General features: G+C 38.5%; 1 protein-coding gene across 1 annotated transcript in view; it reads left to right on the top strand.

Moving 5' to 3' along the window:
- htr2aa (5-hydroxytryptamine (serotonin) receptor 2A, genome duplicate a) overlaps nucleotides 1-16,699 on the top strand; it is an 80,586-nt gene extending 63,887 nt beyond the window's left edge. The window contains exon 3 of the mRNA XM_063500041.1: nucleotides 14,679-16,699. Within this exon, the coding sequence (XP_063356111.1) occupies nucleotides 14,679-15,541 (863 nt within the window). The 3' untranslated portion in view covers nucleotides 15,542-16,699. The remainder of the gene's footprint in view (nucleotides 1-14,678) is intronic.
- The last annotated feature ends 5,210 nt before the right edge of the window (nucleotides 16,700-21,909 follow it).

The following is a 21,909-nucleotide window of genomic DNA, read 5'->3' as shown; positions in this document are numbered from 1 at the left end:
GAAAATCAGTGGAGAGACCTTAAAAGAAAGCATCCTATGGGATTCTATGATGAAAGACGTCAGTTTCTTGATGCTGTAGTGTGGATGAACTGAAGGGTACTGATGCTTCCAGGCCCAGGTGATAAAAGCACTCCTGCTAGCTAAAGGATAAAACAAAACTGTAACTGTGATCCTAAAAGCTACTGTTGGGTGTGATTTAAAATCTGACACACTTCCTTTTTGTAACTTTTTCTTGAGAGGATTCCTTTTGCTGTCTTTTATTTAAATACATTTGATTTGACATTTGTACATTTTCAAATAAGGCTTAGGTGTCCAGATATTTGTTTCAAGGCTAGCGAAGCGATCTAAAGGGAATCTGTACACCTTTATGCTCATCTATAAAAGAACCTTCCTTGCAGTTTGATTCATTGTTGGTCAAGTAGTTGCAATCAAATTCAAGAAGTGATTTATTTCGGTGGAAGAAACTAGCCACAGATGTTTGTATAATAGCAAATCTAAAGGTCTTAAAGGCCTCACAACATTTACAGATAAAGAAAAAATGAAAAAGGAGTTCAAAGGAGTGAATGTCCTTCCTTTGATGGCTGAGGAGGCAATAAGAGCTGTAAGACGGGAAAAGGTGGATTACAACAATTTAATATTGTTACAGTGTGTTGTTGAGAAATACACAATTCAGCACTGAAATTATAATAAACTGACAAAGTCTGTTGCTATGACAGGACCATCATAATGAGTCAAATTAAACAGTTCAAAGAAATGATTGTGAAAGAATGAATTCAATAGCAGCCTTCACGTTTGATGAAGGAGGTGGGGTGGAGAAAAGAATTAAAGAAGCAAAAACAACCATAAAAAACATTTATTTATTGGAAAAACTGAAACAAGAGACAACTTCCCTCCAAATGCTTTGTCCATTAAACCAAATAACATTTTGTCCAGTCATTATATTGTCTCCAAACTTTATTGACCAAAAGCAAAGACACTGATTTATTTAGAGCTGTCAGCCTCCCCTAATGCCTCCGAACTCCCGAATGACCCTGAGTTCCGTGTTTGCATCCTGTTGGCTCCACTTCATTACCTCTGTCCTTCTGTACCATGGCTGCTAATGACTGACTCATGCCACAGTAGCTGACTAATAATTTAGCCTGTAATAATTTACTGTATACTCCAAATAAACTGATGCAGGTAAGTAATTTCCATGTGATCCAGTTTCAGGCAGAGATAAGTTTGACTGCTATAATTGTGCTGTTATACATTTAATGGTAGTGATGTGCAATACCACTGATGTCCTTTCCAATCTGATACCACACATGACTCTGCTTATAATAAGCTATTACTGTCAGCTGATTGAGTGAGCACATGTGTGTTTTATTGCAATAAAAATAAAATAAATGTTCATATCTCCACTCCTCAGAAACTGTAGATGCACCACCAGTTTTCACCTCGCTAAACGTGAATTAAAATCAGCTGACTGAAGCTCAGTAGCTCGGTTTGAAAAGTAAAAGCTAAGTAGATGTTGACCGGTCGATTAGTGGATGGCCCACTCTTCTTCCTGTGCTGCATCTCCCCAGTAGTTATTTTGTGTATATTGTTCATTTTTCTTAAACCTACACATTGTCAGTGTAATTTAGTAGCGCAATATAACTCACTAAAAACAAATGCCAAATAATGCAAAAACACAAAACCAACCAAAGAAGAAGACAAAAAAGCCTAATTGCTAAAAAGAAATTCTGCTATTAAAAAAAAAAAAAAGTAAAACAAAGAAGCAGTGTACAAATGTTGCTCAGGAGGTACACCTGATTGTCCACTAATGAAGACTTTGTCCACATATTCACATTCTTTGTTGTGTGAGTGTGTGTGCGACATCACTGTATGAACATGCATGCAGAAAAATACCATAAAGAGACAATTTAAGTGAAACATTACAGCAGATAAAACCTAAATAAAGGACTAAATCTACTTAAAATTGACAGATAGTTACAAAACAGATACAGTGTGAACACAAGATGCAAAAAAGACCACAGACACACAAACAACTAAAAACAAATGTAACCAAAAAACTGAGATGTAAACTCAACAGAAACACATAGAGAATGACTTTAAAATCACCCTGAAAAATCAGAAATTGGTTCAAAGAAAGAGTCACTAATAACGAGAAAGAGGTTAAACTGAAAGCTAAAAGGATAATACACACAGATGTAAAGTAAGCACAAAAAGACATGACTGAGAGACTCGACACGACCAGGAAAAGGGGAAAAGAATGAAAACAAATATGTGCAAAATGACCAGAGAGATATAATCAAAATGAAAGAATGAGTGAAAAATCAGCCACAAAGAGATTCACAACACATCTCAGTGTCTCGTGTCTATGAGGGGAGAGTGGGAGGGCTTTTTCACATCTGTGCCCGGGGGCTTTTTTCTGATTTTGATCATTTCACCCATCCTGCTCAGTTTCATTTCCACACTGTTTCCCCAAAGCGTCTCTTGTGCTTGGTTTCTGACAGGAGACATGTTTTCTGTCCTCCAGCCTTGAGGGGCTACATGACTCACAGACAAAGTTTGTTTTGGTGATGCAACTTCAGACTGGTTAACATTTGGCTGAGAACTTTTCTTCATTACTCTCAGTTATTTCACGCATGCAGGAACAGTTCTGCCCGTGATTAGTTTTAGCTGGAGAACAAACTTGTCTTTTCAAACATCCTCATTTAAACTATCACCTCACATCTCTTCAGGCCACTGGTTATTTTCATTAGTTGTATTTCCTGGCTAAAGCAGTTCTCCTCTTACTGGGCTTCAGCCTTGTGACCTCTTAATATCCACCAGTGGGCATGATGGTGGTTAGCACTGTTGATTGGGTTAAATTTACTGGTCACCCGGGGTCTTTCTGTGTGGAGTTTTCTCCTGTTCCCGTGTTGGTGCCCCCCAGGTGCACTGGCTAAAGCCTTAATTATAGTTTACTTGTTTGTCCACATGCTAGGGTCTGCTTCGGTCCAACTAACATAAAGTTCATCATCAGACCATCAGCGGAAGAGTCCACGCCAATGTTTGAGTGCCTCCCTGTTTTTTGTGACTGCACAGACTCAAAACAAGACTTACAATATGCCATGCGCTACTGGCAGCAGACTTCAAAGTATAACAGGAAAAACTACTCATTATGTTGGTAGCACCAGAGTATAATCAAATATAGTATATTCAAAGCTTAACTCAACAGTCCAAAAGCAAGCCTGAAAGGTTAAATAGTCACTCTAAATACAGCATAGGTGTGGATGGGAGAGTTTGTGGCTCTGCATCTCTTTGTTTGCCCTGTGGTTGGAGTGCTCTCTCCTTCACTCCATGTTGGCAAAGCAATTGAGAGTATTAATGGACACCCATCAGGTTACCTACAGCACTCTAAGAAGAATTATGCCAAAGCTGCATTTTCAGCACAAGCTAATCAAGAATCATTACAGGAGCTAGAACACGTTCCTGTTCAAAAGAAGTCCCTTACATGTCTTCGGTCTTCTAGTATAAATTCACTTTGGGTGAGCCATTAAGATGAAAAGTCCATAGAAGGTGGATGTTATTTAGGTTAAGGTCTCTAAATAGTTAATATAATCTGCTCCTGGGACTCTGGGAAGCATTAATCCCCTGCAGCAGAGGGAACTCTTGCTCTTTCTTGGGGCCATCCTCATGTGAGAGTTTCATCACAGTGTTTGATGGTCGTTGCAACTGCACTTTAAACTTTCAAAGTTGTTAAAAACTTTCCAGATGTGTTGGAGTTATTTCTTTTTTTCTTATTTTGGTCTTCATTATTCTTCCACACTGTAAACTGTGAAGAAAAGGAAATAAAATAAGCCTTTGGCTGACTGGAAGGTTCGACATCAGTCTAAAAGCTGAAGGTATTTTTTTAAATTGCTGAGTGGTGAAGTGCTGGTAAAGTGCACCGCTGCATATAATGGATAAAACCAGCAGTATGTTCTTTAATAGTGCTCAGTTTCGATGTTCTTGGTTCCTTTTAAGAGACTGACCCAAGTCTCCCTGGCATTTTCGTTGCATTTTCTTCCTTCCTTACTCTCGTCTTTCTCTCAAAACATTACTACATTGCATTGACATAACATTGACTCTTTCTTCAACATGATTTTTCTAATTAACATTTTAAACTGCACTGACACTGAGTTAAGAACCCAACTCCCTGATATTCAACGAACTTTTCAGTTTGATAACTAAAATGAAGCTGCTGCTGATGAATCAGTCAGTATGTGAAAATGTCAAGATGCAGGGAAACAATCGACATGTGACTAAAGATTATGGCTACGCTAATAATATATAGTTTGTTTAGAATGAGGCCTGCTACAGTGGAAAAATGTTGCCACACAATGCTGGAAATGCCATGCTATACAGAAAAACAGGAGCATCACACACCCTTTGCATTAAGTTTGCTCTAAAAGCCAAGGACACGTGACTAGCAGGCAGTATGCAAGACAAAATGTGAAACGCACTAAAAATATTTCTATAAATTGTTTTAGCAAATTGGTTTAATTACACAAGTGCAGCCAGCAATCTGACATATGTGTGAGGAAAGAGATCACAGCATTTAAGTATTATTTGATAAATAGAAACTGTTCCCTGCAGTATTTTTGAAAGCCTCCTGTAAGTGCTTAGAACTTTTATGTGTAGTATACTATGCATGCAAAAACCTCAGGGCTAAAACCTACCAACACTGTGACGCAACTAAGCGGAGGCTCCACAGAGTCAACATCACGATGAGTTGAATAATGCAATGTCAGTGGGGCAGGCAGCCAGTGCTGCCTTCAGGCACATTGGAGCACCCCAAACACGCCTCAGTGGCACACCACCCCGCCTCCTAGGGATTGAGTTTGTCTGAGAAAGGAGGAGAGCGGAGCCCCGTGGCTTCCTTGTCGGAGTGTTGTGGTTGTTGTTAACTCACACCTGCTCAAGCTCCTGCGGTGAGCTGAGGTTACAGTCTGATCTGATTGGACCTAGCATCAGGACTTACACATTCCTGCACAGAGGAGGATAGGAGAGTGTAGATGCTCACACTGACATGCATGAATGCATGCTGATGATGTGCGAGTGTGTGAGATAGTGAGAACATCTCTAGAGTTACATAACCAGACTGAAATGTTCATGTATTTCTTTACAGATATGTTACCCTGCACTCACAAACCACACACACACAGGCCTCAAAAGCACCCTGAAAAGGATTTTAGAATGCGGCAAATGATAAACTAAAAATTATAAACATCCTTCAAGTGTTATCTGAAAACATCATAAGAACTTGTAGATAAATTTTGCCATTGTTATAAAAATGAGGACCTGAATTTTTAGATTTTTAGATTTTTTAGATGGGTTATTTTGACGCGGACCCCTGCATGTGGTGAGGTCGCTGTGCTGACTTAATCCTGAGAGCAGCCATTGAATTAGGCATGAACAGTTTTTTTGAAGAGTAAATGTTAAAACTGAATGACCACATAATCTTTCCTGCTTGATGTAAAAGACCTTAATAATAAATGCATCAGTATTATGTACAGAGGAGAGAGGAGGAGAGAGGTACAACACTGAGCGTCTACAGCCATCTGTAAAACACCTCGAAGCTCTGTCATGATTTGGGACTGACTTTCAGCCAGTGGTGTTGGACATCTTGTTAAAATTGATAGAATTACAAGTGCAGAGAAGTACTGCCAGATCCACCATGCAATACTGTCTGCAAAGTGTCTGATTGGAATCGGCTTCATTTTTTACCATGACAATAATCCCAAACGCGCTGCCAATCCAATAAAAGCATCACCTGGTTAGAAAAACACACAGTGGGACACTCAGTCATGGCCTAAATCAGGGGTGGTTTAAATCATTTGTACAGCACTGCATATATTTTGCTTGGGAAATTCCTTATATAAGGTAAAATTATTCAAGCTCTATTTTAATGAGTGCATAGTTATCTATTTATACCAGAGAGTATCTTGAAGTGGAATCAGAACCTTTTAGAAAAAAGTGCCTACTGTTCTAATTTATGTTTGTTTAACTTACAGCATTTTCTGTCTGTGAATGGCTACCCAAGCAATATGGGCTATGTGGGTCAGCTGCTAAGCTTGCCAGGAAGAAGGGGAAGCTTCCCTTTATGTGTCACTTACATGGTTCACGAGCGTCATAATATATTCACTCAGTCTGATTTCATTATACTTTGTCAAAAGACTGTATTTAACCAAGCCTGAAAGATTATTAGAATTTGAAATGAAAATACTTTCAGAATCTCAGCATCAGGGTTTGAACTCAAAATGCACCTGAAAACTGGATAGAAAGAGTATTGACATGATGTATAAGCAGGTTACCTTATGCAGATGAGCTACTGCATAACAATCAGCACACTGTTTGTGCAATAACAAACAATTTAGGTGTCACAATCTGTAACATGGCTATTATAATGAAAGTGGAGATTATATCAAAGAGGAGAAATGCTTAGAAAAAGTGTTAGGTGACAAAAAAAAAAAGAGAAATGAGACAGGGATGTTGGAAACGGGCCAGATGTGTCTCCTTGTAACAGCAGTTGATGTGTGAGACATTCGTAAAAGTGAGACTCCATCTGCTTGTGTTGGACAAACATCTTTAAAGACTCATGAATTTCTAGCATTGCCTGTTAAGCATGAACACCACAAATATTGATTCACTGGAGTGGAAACATATTTTGACACAAACCACATTTATTACAGACCATTTCCTGAGAGGCTTGTTTTCACTTTTCCGCTCAGTGAAGTCCGAGAGAAGACATCTGCGTCACTCAGTACTCAAGTCCTCTTTTGTTTTTGCTGCTTTACTTCCTGCTGGGGCTCTTACCTGATATTATGTGAATAAATGATCACGAGGCAGAAAGCTTCAGAGTGAGCGGAAGAGACTGCATTCAAGTAAACAACATACAGTTAAATGCGTAATATTTACATCACTTATAAACAGTTGCTAGTGTCCAAGTGCTCAGCAACTTGGCAGAAACTAATTGCATATAGATGGTTAAGATCAGGCAGAGCATCAGAATAGGGGAACAGAGGAGATTTAGGTGATTCTGATTGTGGAATTCAGAGTTACTTAAGAATGTCATAAATTGTTTCAGAAACTATTGAGCTACCGAAATTTTCCCGCACAATCATCCGTAGGGTTTACACAGACTGGCCTAATAAAGAAAATATCCTGTGAGAGGCAGTTGTCTTGGCACAAATGCTCTACTGTTACCAGAGCTCAGAGGAGAATTTGGGCTGACAGGAAGGCAAAAGTAATTCAAATAACCACTTGTTGTTGTTTGGAAGAGCATCTCTCAATGCACAACAGCAGAAGACCACACCGGGTCCTTCTCTTTTTATCTAAGAACAAAAAACTGAGCCTACAATTTGCATAATTTCACCAAAACAGGACATATGCATCTTGTTTGTTTAATCAGTGACCTTTACTCATGTTAATTTTGTCAAATTTCAAAACCTGCTGCAAAAGAACTGGGACAAAGCAATCACTGAACTGTGGAGAACCTGAAAACCTTTCATCTGTTAAAAAGAAAACAATAGAATTTTCAAATTTTCAACTGGACGTTTTGTTTTTGTAACATTCAGGAAAACCTTACCCAAGAACTTAGACTTACACTAAGCTCAAATAACTGACATTTATCTCATTCTCAGTTTGAAAGGGAAAAGCCTCAGCATACTTCCTCCATACCCTTCAACTTTGCCTTTAAGTGCAGTTTACTGTTGTCTTTGTCATATTGCAGCTTGCTGTACCAATAGTAAAATTAATTTAATTAAAAAGAGATTATGATCCAAGGCGCTGCAGAAAGATCCAAAATAAACATTCACGTCTGGAGACATGAATGGCACAGTCCCGTGCATGAAGATAGAAAACAGGCCCATTCAAAGGTCAGAATTAAAATGGATTTAACAGAAGAATAACATGACTTGGATGCTGCCAGCTCTTTGTGAAAAATTGACTAATTAAAGCCAACAGCAAAGACCAGAGTCTTTGTCACCACGACATGTTTGCCAATTTTGTAGCCACTTGCCATCCTGGTGTCTTCCAGTACTGAATGTCAACATATTTACAGCAGGAAATAAGACTCTAATCCATCTAGAGCTGCTGCTGTGATGTGAACAAACCCTCATCTAACTAACACAGTCTGCTGGCCACAACACAGAGCTGACGGCTGGCAGGAAGAAAAAAACCCTCATGTGGTTGTGGTTGTATTATTTTTCAGTCTCAAGATAATATATATATATTCGTATAGGTTTACAATCTACTTCCTCTACTCCTCTTTTCTATGATTGAGAACCTGATCTTCTTCTTTGGCCCGGAAACAGCATTTATTGAACTGGTTGGTTCTGGGTTAACTTCAGGATCACAACTTTCTTGAAATTTCTCAAACTGAAGAAAATTTCTTAAGAAGTCCAAAATAACAAAGGAAATAAATGTCATGTGCTTTTGATTTGAATGTGTGTGTGTGTGTGTGTGTGTGTGTGTATGTTCATGAGACGCCTACAGTAAAACTACACATTAAAGTACTTTTGACTCTATTGTGGATAGTGTGATCAAAATTTATTTTAACTGTGTATTTCAGACCAAAATTAAGGCCAAGTATAAAGATGGGTGAGGTCTGGCCCATGAGTACTCTTGTAATAATGTGGTAATGGCTTCTGATACTACTCATGGATTTGACTATCACCAGTGATTCTAGATGAATCACTGATTTCATATTCATCACTATATCCTCAGTGGCTCTGATAGAGCAGAGCACTGGATTTTCTCCATTTGAATCATCTCATAGCAGCACTTTAGCCAAAAACAGACACAAACAGCTCAAACGGATGACACATCTGCAAACCTCTATGGCAAACAAATCAAGACTCACAGATCAAACAAACCAGCAGTAAAAAGGTTGTGTGATTTTCGGAGTGTCTTTGAATTCAGCTCTCTGAAGGTTGATCATTTTCACAAGAGAAGAGAAACCCAATATCTTCCTTAGTAGTCCATTGGCCTCGAGGCTGAATGTGTGCTACAGTAGCCTTTCTTTCAGCTCCAGACAGAAAACTAATCTAAACAAAAGTTTTTTCCATCTGTAGAACTGCAGCTCTATGGACTGCTTTGTAAACACACAAAAACAGTAGAAAATTCATCGAGTTCACTGAGATCACATTCTCTACATTCTCATGATATGAACATAAACTGCAGCTCCTGACCTGCATCTGCAGGATTGTATGCACTGCACTTATTTCATTTTTCAATGCAAACATTTCCCCATCGTAGGATCAATAAAGTCTTATCTTATCTTATGATTCCCTACTTAGATGAACAAGCAGGTGTTTCAAAAAAAGCTGCATGTTGACTGGAGTTAGAGCTTTGCTTATCCTTGTAAATTTACCCAAGCATTGAGTGAAGATAAATATGCTATCATAATTCAAAATATATTATCCTACAACACAAGTTTGTGGAACATCTGGTATCAAATAATAGAGATAAAATGAATACAAGTTATTAAATGGTTGTAAATCTGCTACATTTCTTCAGCTCTTTCAGTTCTGATTGTAGTATTCCTGTAGTTTCATCTGTGGTCCTTTTGACGTCTCATCAACAATAGATACAGCCACTCAAAGTTGCCGGCTTTAACCAGAGGTCAGCCAACAGGGATTCCCCCCTTCATTCCTTGGGGCGTATCTGCTTTCCACTATAAACACACCCCTTTCACTCAACTGCAGAGTGTAACCAAGAGATGCTGCTTTCTTCAAAAAACCTTTGATTGTCAGCTATAGATGATTTTCTCTGTATTATTGTATGGTCTTTGCCTAATAACATAAAGCATTGAGGCCACTGTTTTGATTTGATGCTATATAAATAAAACTGAAATGAATTTCACATTCTGCAATAGCTTTCATTGTGAACCTCAACACCCATTAAAATATATATTTTTTTTTTAAAAAACCCTTAAAATTAAGTTTTGAACATTTAAATCAGATGGATAAAACTTTACAGTCAGTTTGACCATTCAAACATTTACTCTGCAAATAACCAAAACTATTTCCAGTAAACAGTTCCTCATTCATCCGTTCAAATCTACTCTAATAAATAGATACAATTTAAAAGTAAATTAAATACAGAAAAATAATATTCTTGCACACAAGCCTCCTCATAGATCCCAAACCAGATGTGGAGTTTATTTCTGAGACTGGTAGAACTTCATTTTTCATTGAGCCTATTGTTGGCAATAAATTGTTGTTTACAATAAATGCAGTCTACTACTATGTGACTTCCATAAATTTAAGGTTTTCCTTCCTGTTATTTAGGGGTGTTTTTTTTGTTTCTGGGCGGAGAGTACATGCTCTCACAGTTACCCCAAGATTAATAAAAAAGAGTGATATACTAAGTAGCAGACTACTTGAATAAGCAGGCAGAAGTGCAATATTTTCCGCTATGAATTTATTTTATAATTTTTAAATTGATATTACGCTCATCTATCAGCCGGTAATCGGTCAGGACTACATCAGGCATCCATCATTGTCCTGTCAGGGATGAGCCATTTTAAGCGGCAGCATCTGTTAATTCATATAATGATATTCATATTATGTAATCAGTTATTAATGGGAATAATTCAAACAATGAAAAAACAGGGTTTTTTTTTTTATTTTGTGCTATTTTGTCCTTTCTGTATTTGCAGCCTGTTCACGCTGCTTCCTAAATCCCTCTTCTTCATTGGTAAATTGATGATGTTGTTAACCTAATTTTCCTTTTTTTGTGTGTATTTGCACCAAACAGATATTATACAATATAACAACACGTAAGAAAGTGCCCCAAGCAAGTTTCCTGTAAGCTTCTTTGTGTCTTTCTATTTCTACAGAGCTCAGTTTCCTAATCCCCAGTGACAAATTTCTTTTAAAATCTTTTTATCAGCTATGTTGGCCCATATAAATCCTAATGCACATCTAAGCAAAGTTGTTTCTTGGCAGGAAAAATAGTCCCCTGTTCCTTAATCTAACAGCTCATTCCACCTCCACACCTCGCAGTTAAAGCAGGTACAGAGAACTAAAAGAAATCACTGCTTTTATCAGATGAATGCAGTACAATAAAAAGCACTTATAGTCATCTTTTTTTTTTTGCTTTCAGAGTTCTAAGCACAAACCAGCTGTTTGAAGCATTTTCCAATCAGATTTCAGGCTGCACTGATTCTCCTAAATTTCTTGATTTATACTTCCAGACTGAAGCATTCTCCATCATCTCTCTCTTCTTCTTCATCTGCTTTTTGTCTCCCTCCCCTCTATTTTCTCCCACTTGATCGTCTTTGATCTTCTTTTTCACCTCTGATAACTTATTTCCTGTCCGATTTGTTTCATGTGCTCAGTGTTGAGAGTTTGCCATCAGGGAGAAGTGAAGGAGGCCAAAAAACAGACAAAAAACAACAACTAGCTTTTGATTTCTGTGATTCTGTGTGATGGATGCTTGAGGGACTTATCTGAAGAACAAAATTAATCCAGGGACTTGTATCACCGTCACCTCGACAAATAACGTTTGATCGGCTGGATATGAAGCAGACAGCAATTTAAAGTTACTAATGATATTTCCTTGGTCTTTGAATCCAGCTCTGTTTTTCAGTGTTTCTTTTTCTCTGACACCTTCAGTCCGTCAACTACCTAACCGCTCCACAGTAATGATGAAAAATACGTCTGTGCCTAATCGCCTGCTTTTTAAAAACATACAAAGCCACATATCCACAGCAGACAGCCTCTACTCACCTACAAAATGTAATTTTGTAATGAGGAGCCTGATAGCACATCGACATTTAGCCTGAATGTTATCACCATGGAGTTTAATAACAGCACAGCAGATGCCATATCATGCTTGTCTGTGAGCCTCAGGGTCTAAAAGCACTCTTCAGCTCTCAATCAAACATTGTGAGCGTGTCTGAGTTTGCATTTGTCACGGAGGGACAGGCCTGCTACGTAAGAGTCTTGGGCCCAAAGTGTCAGGGCGGCTCTGGGTAAAATCCATCTTTAATGTTTCTCATTAGAAGGTTAATCAAGCAATAAGACATGCCAGAAATGACCAAAAGTTAAAGACTCTGACAAACTCAACCTAAACTACATAAAAATTATATGAAGAGATTAAATGGCAAAGAGATCAAATCCAACCACAATAAGACTGAAGACATGACGAGAGTCCAAAACTCCTTTTAAGAGAACAGTATCATATTTTATATAGATATTCTTTATTCTTTTTAAACGTACTTTATCTCACTTTTACTTCTCTACAAACGTCTTAATGGAAGAAAGATTTACTTACTTACTTTACTTTCATTAACCAAACTTTTATGGGAGCAGGCAATGGATAATGGGTATTAATTTGTTAATACCTGGACATGAATAACTTTATTTGATTATATAATACTACACCACAGTATATTTCCAAATAACTGGTCAGCTTTTGTTTTTAGTGTTTTAGTGTTGTTTTAGTGACGTTGCAAGAATTTCAACATTACATTGTAACAAGTTCAAAAGTTCAAAACAAGGATTCAAAAGCATCATATTAAAATCCAGGTGGAAAGAGACAAAAAGGCTGCAAAGTGGCACAAAGTCCTGCTGTATTATTATCATAATCACACAGGTTATCACGACCTCTAAAGCTGCCTATTAGACTGCACACTAAAGATCTTCAAAGCTGTTCACATTTCTCCCAATCAAAAAAAACAAACAAACTTTAGTATCTGAAGCAGCTGTAAAACCAGATTAATTTTTTTTTTCCTTTCAGATTTTACACAAATAAAGCATAAACACTCGTGAAATATGTACAGCTCTTTGGACTGTCACCAAAGCTTTTACAGTCCTTTGTGCTTTCTAGAGGACCAACAGAGCCAGCAACAGCTCAAAGTTACTACAACTGCTTTAATACAATTCCCAGATGATGTATCTTACCGATTTTGCTGTTGTCATTGTTGTGTTTTGTAATGCAGAGCACCTTCTGAAACTGCACTACAGCATTTGCAGCTTTAAATACAATACCATCGATACTTTTAAAGTAGAAGGATGACAGTCCACCCATGCTCCCTGAAGCAGGCAGCTGTATGTTCCTCTATGTTCCAGAAACACTGTTGTCATGGTGTTTCTGTTTCACGTTTCAAAATTAGACATGCACAACTGTTGTCAATAAACTGATTAACTGGCTGATCATTTCTGCACCATCTTTCTCTTGAGAATAAAGCAAGACGAAGGCCGACTGGGATGGGAGTAAATATCTCTGTTATGAGGGCTGCAAAGCCTCACAGTGAAGCACCGAAACCAGTTTTCTGTCAAACCAGCCAAACTTAATGAGAATTATCCATCTTTGACCCTCCTGCTCCTAACGTGCAGCAACAATTTCGGTCTGCCTTTGCTGCGCCCGTCCATCTCCAACCATCTCGCCCTCCTCCTCTCCCCGCTCTATCTCTGTCTCTTTCTGTCACTTTCCTTCTATTTGTTATGAGCCGGTAATGAGAACATGGCGTGAGGGAGATTGCTCAGTTTATCTCCTTCTACCCAGTTCCTGCTAGTATCATCCAAAACCTTTTTTTAGACATTTTCTTATTACATTTATCATAACGTGTGACTGCCAAAGCCCCTGCAGATAATTAAAAAGAACAAATAACCCAAAACAATAAAGGAAGTTCACCGTTCAACGTTTTAAAGCAGGTGCTTTTCCTGCCGATGTATATCGGGTGATAAAATGGGAGAGTATACAAGGTGAACTGCTACTGTCAGCCACAGAGAGAGAAGGAAACACTGTCAAACCTCAGATTCAGCCCACAGGAGTAAGGTGGAAGCAAACCTGCACTTTCCTCCCACACTGTGACAGACAGAAAAATGGAAAAAATTGTTTTAGCTTCAAATTTAATGGAAAATTTGACGCCTTTATTTGGGAACAGATACGGTCCAACTGTTGTGTTCGTGTGGTGAAATAGAACACACTGGTGAGCTACACTCAAAAGAAATATTTAAGCTCAAAGATCTGACTTAAAGTAATTTGATTACATTTAAATGTAATCCATGTAATTTTGTTACATGATTACAACGTGAAATGTTAAAGTTAATGGAATCTGGTCAAATAAGTGCGTTTGATTGGTATACATTCAGTCTATATTTTACTTAATAAATAATTATTTGACTACATAAACCTTTGATTTAATATATGTGAAATATATGTACACACTGTCTGTGTGTATACAGTACTTCTGCTAAATCAGTGGTTTCAAACTGTGGGGCAGGGTCCTGGAGTGAGACAAGGAGCCACCACAGGTGTGGTTCTATGACGTGAAGTTGGATGAATGCCATTTTCTTAAGGAAAAATAAGCTGAGCTTTAAGTAACTTGGATCTTTGTTTTATTCTTAATGAGTGATAGAAACCGTGGGCTGTGGGACGTGAACTTTTTTCAGCGTCTCTGTGCCAAAAAAGTTTTGCTTGTTTACACAGATAAAGCCTGCAAATCAGTGTGCTCCGATAATAGTTTTGATTTATGACTATAAAACTTAAACTCATGTGAAAATCCGTCCACTGCTGCACAAAGCCAGGTTTCCTCTCACCAGCCGACCCTAATCTCCTCTGGTACAGACACAAACACTAATATCTACATGAATCACAGAGGTTGTTATCTAATTGTAATGTTCTCCTCATCTCTCTGCTATTGTCTTTCTCTGTAGGGATCTCAATGCCGATTCCTGTGCTGGGTCTCAGAGACCACTCCAAGGTCTTCAAAGATGGCAGCTGTCTGCTGACAGATAACAATTTTGTGCTGGTCGGCTCCTTCGTGGCCTTCTTTATCCCCCTCACCATCATGGTCGTCACCTATTTCCTGACCATCAACGCCCTGCAGAACGAAGCCACCCTCTGCTTGGACCAGCTGGTCCCACGGCCCAAATGGAGCACTACCTTCACCTTGAGCTTCTTTCCACAAACGTCTTTGTCCTCCGAGAAACTCCTCAGGCGATCGATAAGCCGTGACGCCACAGGCAGGGGGAGCACCAGCGGGCTGGGTGGCGCCCGCGGGAGCATATCTGGCTCTCTCTTTGGGCGCCGCACCATGCAGTCGATCAGCAACGAGCAGAAGGCTTCAAAGGTCCTCGGGGTGGTGTTTTTTCTCTTTGTGGTTATGTGGTGCCCATTTTTCATCACCAACGTGCTGGTGGTGGTGTGTGAACCTGACGTTTGTGACCCGGGAGTCATGGGAGGTCTGCTGAATGTTTTCGTCTGGGTAGGCTACTTGTCCTCTGCAGTCAACCCACTGGTCTACACGTTATTCAATAAGACGTACCGCGCCGCGTTTCTGCGATACGTTCGCTGCCAGTACCAGCCAGAGAAGAAACCTCTTCAGCTTATACTGGTGAACACCATCCCCCCACTGGCTTACAGCTCCACCCAGCTACCTTTGGGAGACATCGGGAAGTTAGGAAATGGAGTGGCGCACTGTAGCAGTGGAGCGAAAGAGTTCTCTTCTCCTGGGCAGGAGACGGAAAAATCCAGGCAGGACAAAAGCCACGGAGACAAAGACGAGAGCTGTGTGTGAGAAACTGAAACAAAATCCTGGTTAAAGGGCAATCCAGTGCAAGCAATTTCAGTTTCCCCCCTCTGTGATTACAGTGTACTCAGTAGGAAAGGGTCTGAGATTTTAAGTGCCAAAGACAATGTGCCTCAAAGTCAGGAGTTCAGAAATATAGAGGTCACTGAAAAAGCAGAAGAAGCCTTTAAATGCTCAACATTTCCACAACAGTTTCCTCAGATTCACACAGCTTCATCAACAGAGTCTGGATCAGGTGAATGAGGTCTGTGATTGCTCCTCAAAAATGTTGTAAATGAGCATGTGCATCACGGATCATCATCCCCATCTTCAGTCTCGCTGCTCTTTCAGAATCTTTTGTACACTGCCACAAAAGACAAAATTACTCTTGAAAAACATATCAATTTATTTATTTTTTTTCACCAAACAATCTTTGAACGTTATCTTCCAGTCTGAGAGCCAAATCAGAGAGATGAAAAGACGGTACCGTCCGTGTGAATGACGTGAAACACAGTTGGGCACATCCCAACAAAACAGTTCTATTTTGTTACAACACTTTGGACAACAAGGGTGAAAAAGTCAGACATTGTTAACATAACTACATTTTCCATGGATGCTCAGCTGCTCTAACCTCAGCTGGCCATTCATTTTGCCAGCTCCTTGGCATCAGTCATGTGGTGTCTACCTTCCATCATACCTTTGGGTGGATCAGTGGGGATTAGACTGGATTTCCTGCCACCTTATCAGATGATAGTGTTGGGAGGAGGAAGAGCCAGGACGAGCCTAATACACCAGAACTCCAGACACTTGCAGAGGTCAGATGAAGCTGTCAAAAAGGGATGAAAAAAAAAACTTCTGCTGCTTCTGTATTTTATGTTGAAAACAACAACAGGAAGAATATGTCTGAGGCAGACATTCACTAATTAGAGAGAATCCATAAATGAATCTATATTTGTATTTTGTGCACATTTGTGAATAAATGCATATGACTGTTGAGGTTAAATAGATTTTATTTGCAAATGAGAGGATGATTACTGAAGCTGACATGGTGCAGTATGAGTACAGCAGAGTAGAAGACATTTGATTGGCAGGAAAAAGTGTATTTAAGTGCAGTTGTATCCACTGTAAAGGTCATAGTTTATATTATGTTCAAGCCAAACTATCCGTGCACACTGGCATTTTTATGATGACATTTCCAAAAAAATAATGCTTATATACTGTCCAGTGTGTTTTGTTTTGTTTTGGTTTTTTTTGTTTTTTGGGGGGGGGTGGGGGGGGGGGTTACTGTTTTTGCTAATATGAGGAGAAGGATGTGAATGGAGGAAAGTAGCTGAATCAGTGCATGAAGGGGAGCTTGTACCATGGATTTATTGCCAGGAAATATTTGGAGCGGCGTTTCAGACTTGAATTTGGCGGTCTCAGCGCCTGAGACTTGCATGGGCTTGGTCTAAAATTGTGAAAATTACTGTCTGCACTATGAATGCACACACCAACCTTGTCTCACCCCTAACTCATCACATAGTGATGTTTGGTCAGGACCACATGGATTCAGATTTTGACACCCTGGATATCCCTTTAATGTTGCTTTTGCAAAGTGCCATCTGGTACGGTTTACCCGGAGTCCATCAATGTATGGATCAGGCAATAATGAGCCTGAAGGTAAAAGTAATCCTGTGGTGTTTAGTCCATTTAAATCCAACTGAAATTGAAGATAATAAAGTACACCCATTATTAGAATTAGAGCAGAAGAAGTTTCTGACCAAGCATCACTATGTAAGGAGTAAGGAATCAGTTTAAGGTGCCCTGTGGAGTTGTGTTTAAAACAAACACTAGTTATGTTCAGCAGTTCTTACCAAACCCACTCTGTTTATGAGGTTGTTTCAAAGAGGTCAGAATGACACAGTATTAGCAGAACCCCACTTTTCAGTTAGTGCAGGTCCCAATGAGCCTCAGCAGCAGTCACTGTGAGAGCTAAATAATTTCACCTACTGGTTAAAAACCTAGAATATGGGAACTCCCACTGATAGCACAACCATCAGTGTTGTATTACATAGTTATGTATTACTTTACCATGAGCCAAAATCTTTGCAGGGTACCTTTAAGTGAGTCACTGTCTTTTAATACTGCACCCAACATCCCACCAAAAGTCACTAACCAAGTGTAAGGAAAGGACAAAAGGAAAGTAAATAAATGGTGTTGCATATGTTATGCAGTTAAAACACACACCTACTCAATAATTTAAATTAGATTAGATGAAACAGATGGCATCGTCATGGCAAAGATTCAATGAATAATGAGAGGAAAAAGAATGCACCTTTTTTTTTTTTTTTTTTTTTTTTAAACACATTGCTGTTTCAGTGGTTTTATACACTGAGAGGATGTTGAAAAAACAGCTGTTTAACAAAAATTAAGTCCTTGGAGTTGAGAAGTCATCATCCAAGTAATGAATCAGTTGCAGTTTAACATGTCAGGTGTTTTGTGGACGCCTATCTATGCCTCATATGAAAAGCATTATTTTAACCCCTTTGTGGAGCAGATCTTCTGCATCAGACAGCTTCTCTGGTTCTGCTCTGCATTGTGACTAAACAGCCAGTGATTTTTAAAGTGTTAGAAAACTATCAATACCTTCTCATATGAAAACAGCATCATTATACTCAGTGGCTGAAATTTAATTTTAAAGATTACTAAATCTCTATAAAGACAGAGGATATTGAATTTTTTTAGAAGCCTCTGCACAGATGTACAATTCACTACGTTGTAATAAAATGAAATATGGTGTTGGATGATGTTTTTCTGTGGTACAAAGCCACAGTGAAACAATAAATTTGTTATTAGCCTAAACATGCTCAGCGTTGTGGGACCTGTATGAGACATTGATATTATCAGCATTCATAAGCAACAACTTTTTTCCTTGTAGACAAATTGTTGAGACCAATCAAATAACAGGAGATGCTGCAGAACAGGGTTAACGTAAGTGCTGGAAAGCAAAGGCAACCCGAAGCAGAGATTGGAGTAAAAGCTGAATGTATCTGAACTTATTAAAGCTTAATATTAATAGTTCCTCCAAATATTAGCTTGGCTTTTGTAAGTGGAATGTAATAGAAAGTTACAAAATGGTATTGGCTTGTAATTTTAAAAGCTAATACGTTTTGTTTGTTGGTTGGTTCATTTAAATTTTCTTCTCTAAGCCATTCCATTCTGAAGAACTGGCAATATCATACTGAAGTAGAATTCTTCACATCCACCAAGAAAGTTAAAGGGAGCTCAGAGAAAGAAAAAAAGGTTAAAGATGTGATAGCTGTTGCTCTACATATCGCACAGTGACTGTCAGGTCTGCTATTTGAAGGAGGGAAAGGATTTTTCTGCTAAAGGATAATGTAGCCGGGTTAATTACTATTTGCCTCACCTGTTTTTCCCAACAGCAGGTGTAAGAGAACCGATAAAAGATTTAGGATCAGAGCAGCGAGGCTGCTTGTAAACAACAGTAATGAAATAAGAGAAGCATGAGCTCTGGAACTGTCAGTTTTTTAATCAATATCAACATTAAGGGCTGACTCAGTGAGTGTGGGCCTGGTGGGAGAGAATAGCTAAGTGGCTAATTAAACCTACAATAATACAGAAACAATGAATTCCTGACTAAATTCAGTTTATTTTAAACCCAGGTCTTAATTTAAATTGTTTTGTGGATTCTATCCCAATCATTGTGAAATTATTTTCTTTTTATTTGCTTAGGTCAAAGTGCAAAATCAACTGTAGGTACTCAGATGTTAATTATGGTTTAAAAAAGAAAGGTTGGGTAATAATTTCAATATTTTCTTTTCTTTTGGTTTGGTGAAAACCTGTTTTAACAAGATTTAATGTAATTTTAATTTGGAAAGACTCGGTAGTATTTTACAAAATTTTGTCCCTCCCTACAGTGTCTCTAACTAGGTTATGTTTAGCAGGTTTGGTTGATGATTTAGGCACAAGAAACGAAGCAGAGGTGCAGTAAGGCTAGAGCCACTGACTAAGTAACTTTTCCCTTTGTTCCATTTTAATTTCATGTGAAGGAATAATTTTGTATTCTGTTGTATTTCATTGTTTTATACATGCAACACGTATCATCCATCTCTCTCTATACACAGAGTTGATGGCTGGGTGGAATATAACAGTCATTTACTTTATCAGGCCAAATTTAAAAAAAAAAATGGATTTAATTTTGTGATAATAGTTATTAAAGTTTTCTCTGTGTACTTATTTGGTCAGATTGATCAGGCTACTGCTGTGTTGGACTATGTTGTGATCATTCACTTTGCAAAAAATCCTGATAAAGTTTTAGGAATTTTGGACAAAAGTATCAAAAATAAAAGCCAGGATATATATAAAGAGAATTTTCCTAAAATGCCAAAGTTTTCAGAATCAACTGTCTTTGTATTTTTGTAAGTGCAGCCATGGTGTGTAAAGGACTCTGTGGTTTGACCATATTGTTTGCCTATTGTGTTACACATTGTGGTAGCACTCCTGGTTTTGACTTTTTTCAAATCTGGAGTCACTGAAGTAGCTGCTGTCTGTGTAATTCTGTTACTGTTGCAGTGATGTAAAGATCATCGACAAACTTATGCAGACAAATCTGGATCCAGATGTAACTCTGATTTTGAGGCGTTTTTATGTTTTATAAACTAGTGTCAGTTTTGGAATTCGATGTTTGACGGTAACAATCACATTTCTTTGATATGTCAACTGTATGGATCTATTTTGTTTGTTTGCTCTTGTTTTTAATTCAAAGTAAAGAGAATAATTGGAGATAATGTAAGAGAGTCATTTTTTTTGTTTAAGACTACAGTGGGTGAGATAAAGTGGGAACAAGTCCATCCATCTATCTGTTACCTATACTTGTTACCCACCTGGGCTCAGTGGCCATTGACAGGAAGTAATACAAAAGTATTACATATAATTACCACAGAAATAGTTAATAAAGATTATTTATTTAAGCAGCAGGTGTCCTGAGGTCTGGTTCTGCTCTACAGCCTGGTACCTATGAACATTTGCTGCCTATAGTCTGAATCCAAAAACCCTCACAGCACATCTCCCCAACACAGCTCGCTGCGATACGATACAGCATCACATACCAACAGCCAAAGACGCTCCACATTTACATTCACAGAATAAACTGGGTCAGGAAAGAAATGGGGCTAAGGTAAAAAAAAAACTAAAAACCATGTTTACATGTGATGCTGGAACATGATTACTATAAAAACCCAGGAAAGGGAATACTCTGTAAACCTCCATGCTTCACTTTTTTTTTTTTTTTTTTGACTAAAACTAGCATATTTGCGGGTTATTAATAATGTATGATGCATCAGCCATAAATCAGCCATTTTTCTTTCATCTCTCGTTAGTTTTTTATATATCTTGGATGGATCGACAGCTTGGTGAGAGAAAAACTTTAATGTCATTCAAACATTAAAAAAAACAAAAACAAAAACTTTTGATTTGTTTTTATGGTTCAAATTTGAAATAACTGACTTTACCAATACAAGACCAAGTGAGAGGGGAGGGCCTTCTGCAGTGAAGTGCATGCCATATCAGCCTATTGTGGGTCTAACTGTGGGTGGTGACCACAAGAACAAGACCAGCAGAAAAAAGCTTCCTGTTGGGGGAAGGAACTCAGTTATTTGGTGGCTGTACGAGCAACAGAAATATATGAATAGCCATATTCATAATCAACAGCTGAGTAATTGATCAAAAAATCATTTCATTTTCACAGGAAGTAGAACTAACTTTTTCTTGTGTCAGTTTTTATTAGTAGCAGGGACAGCCTAGGGGGATCCGCATGACTTAATAGCACAAAATATTGAATTTTCTCTTAATTATGGGTCTCCCATCTATCTTCAGGGGGTGACTGAACCGAGCAAAGTCAAACTTAGAAAACAGCTTCAGAAATTTCAGCTTCGTTGGAGAAGATAAATTAGATCAGATAAAGATCTAACTAAAACAAAGTCAGAAATATTTCTCATTGAAGGACCTGTAACAGCTGTAACCGTGGTTACCCCAATCTTACCACAAAAAAGTCAAGCTCTGGTTTTACATAAAACAATTCTCAAACTTTAGCAGTGACTTGATCCCTCTAGTTAACAGTAAACAGTATTCCCGCTGAGGCTAAGCTATCTGTCCAGGAAACCTTTTCATATTTGCTGAGTGTAAGCAGAGTCCTCCTGCTTGTGTACGGTAGCAGCCTTAGAGCGCTGCTCTTTGCTGTCCTTCTTCTGTTAACCAAGCAGCTGCGGCTATTTATCATGCTGCAGTGTGTTCAGTGTGACTCCCACAATTAAAGGCAGGTAGGAAGCCACTTTTTTGTGCGATGTAGGTCTTTGGGATTGTGTGGTCGCTAATAAAGC

The sequence above is a fragment of the Pelmatolapia mariae genome, linkage group LG16_19 (assembly GCF_036321145.2).
Source record: "Pelmatolapia mariae isolate MD_Pm_ZW linkage group LG16_19, Pm_UMD_F_2, whole genome shotgun sequence".
Taxonomy (NCBI): domain Eukaryota; kingdom Metazoa; phylum Chordata; class Actinopteri; order Cichliformes; family Cichlidae; genus Pelmatolapia; species Pelmatolapia mariae.
This window is presented reverse-complemented; position numbering and strand designations above follow the sequence as displayed.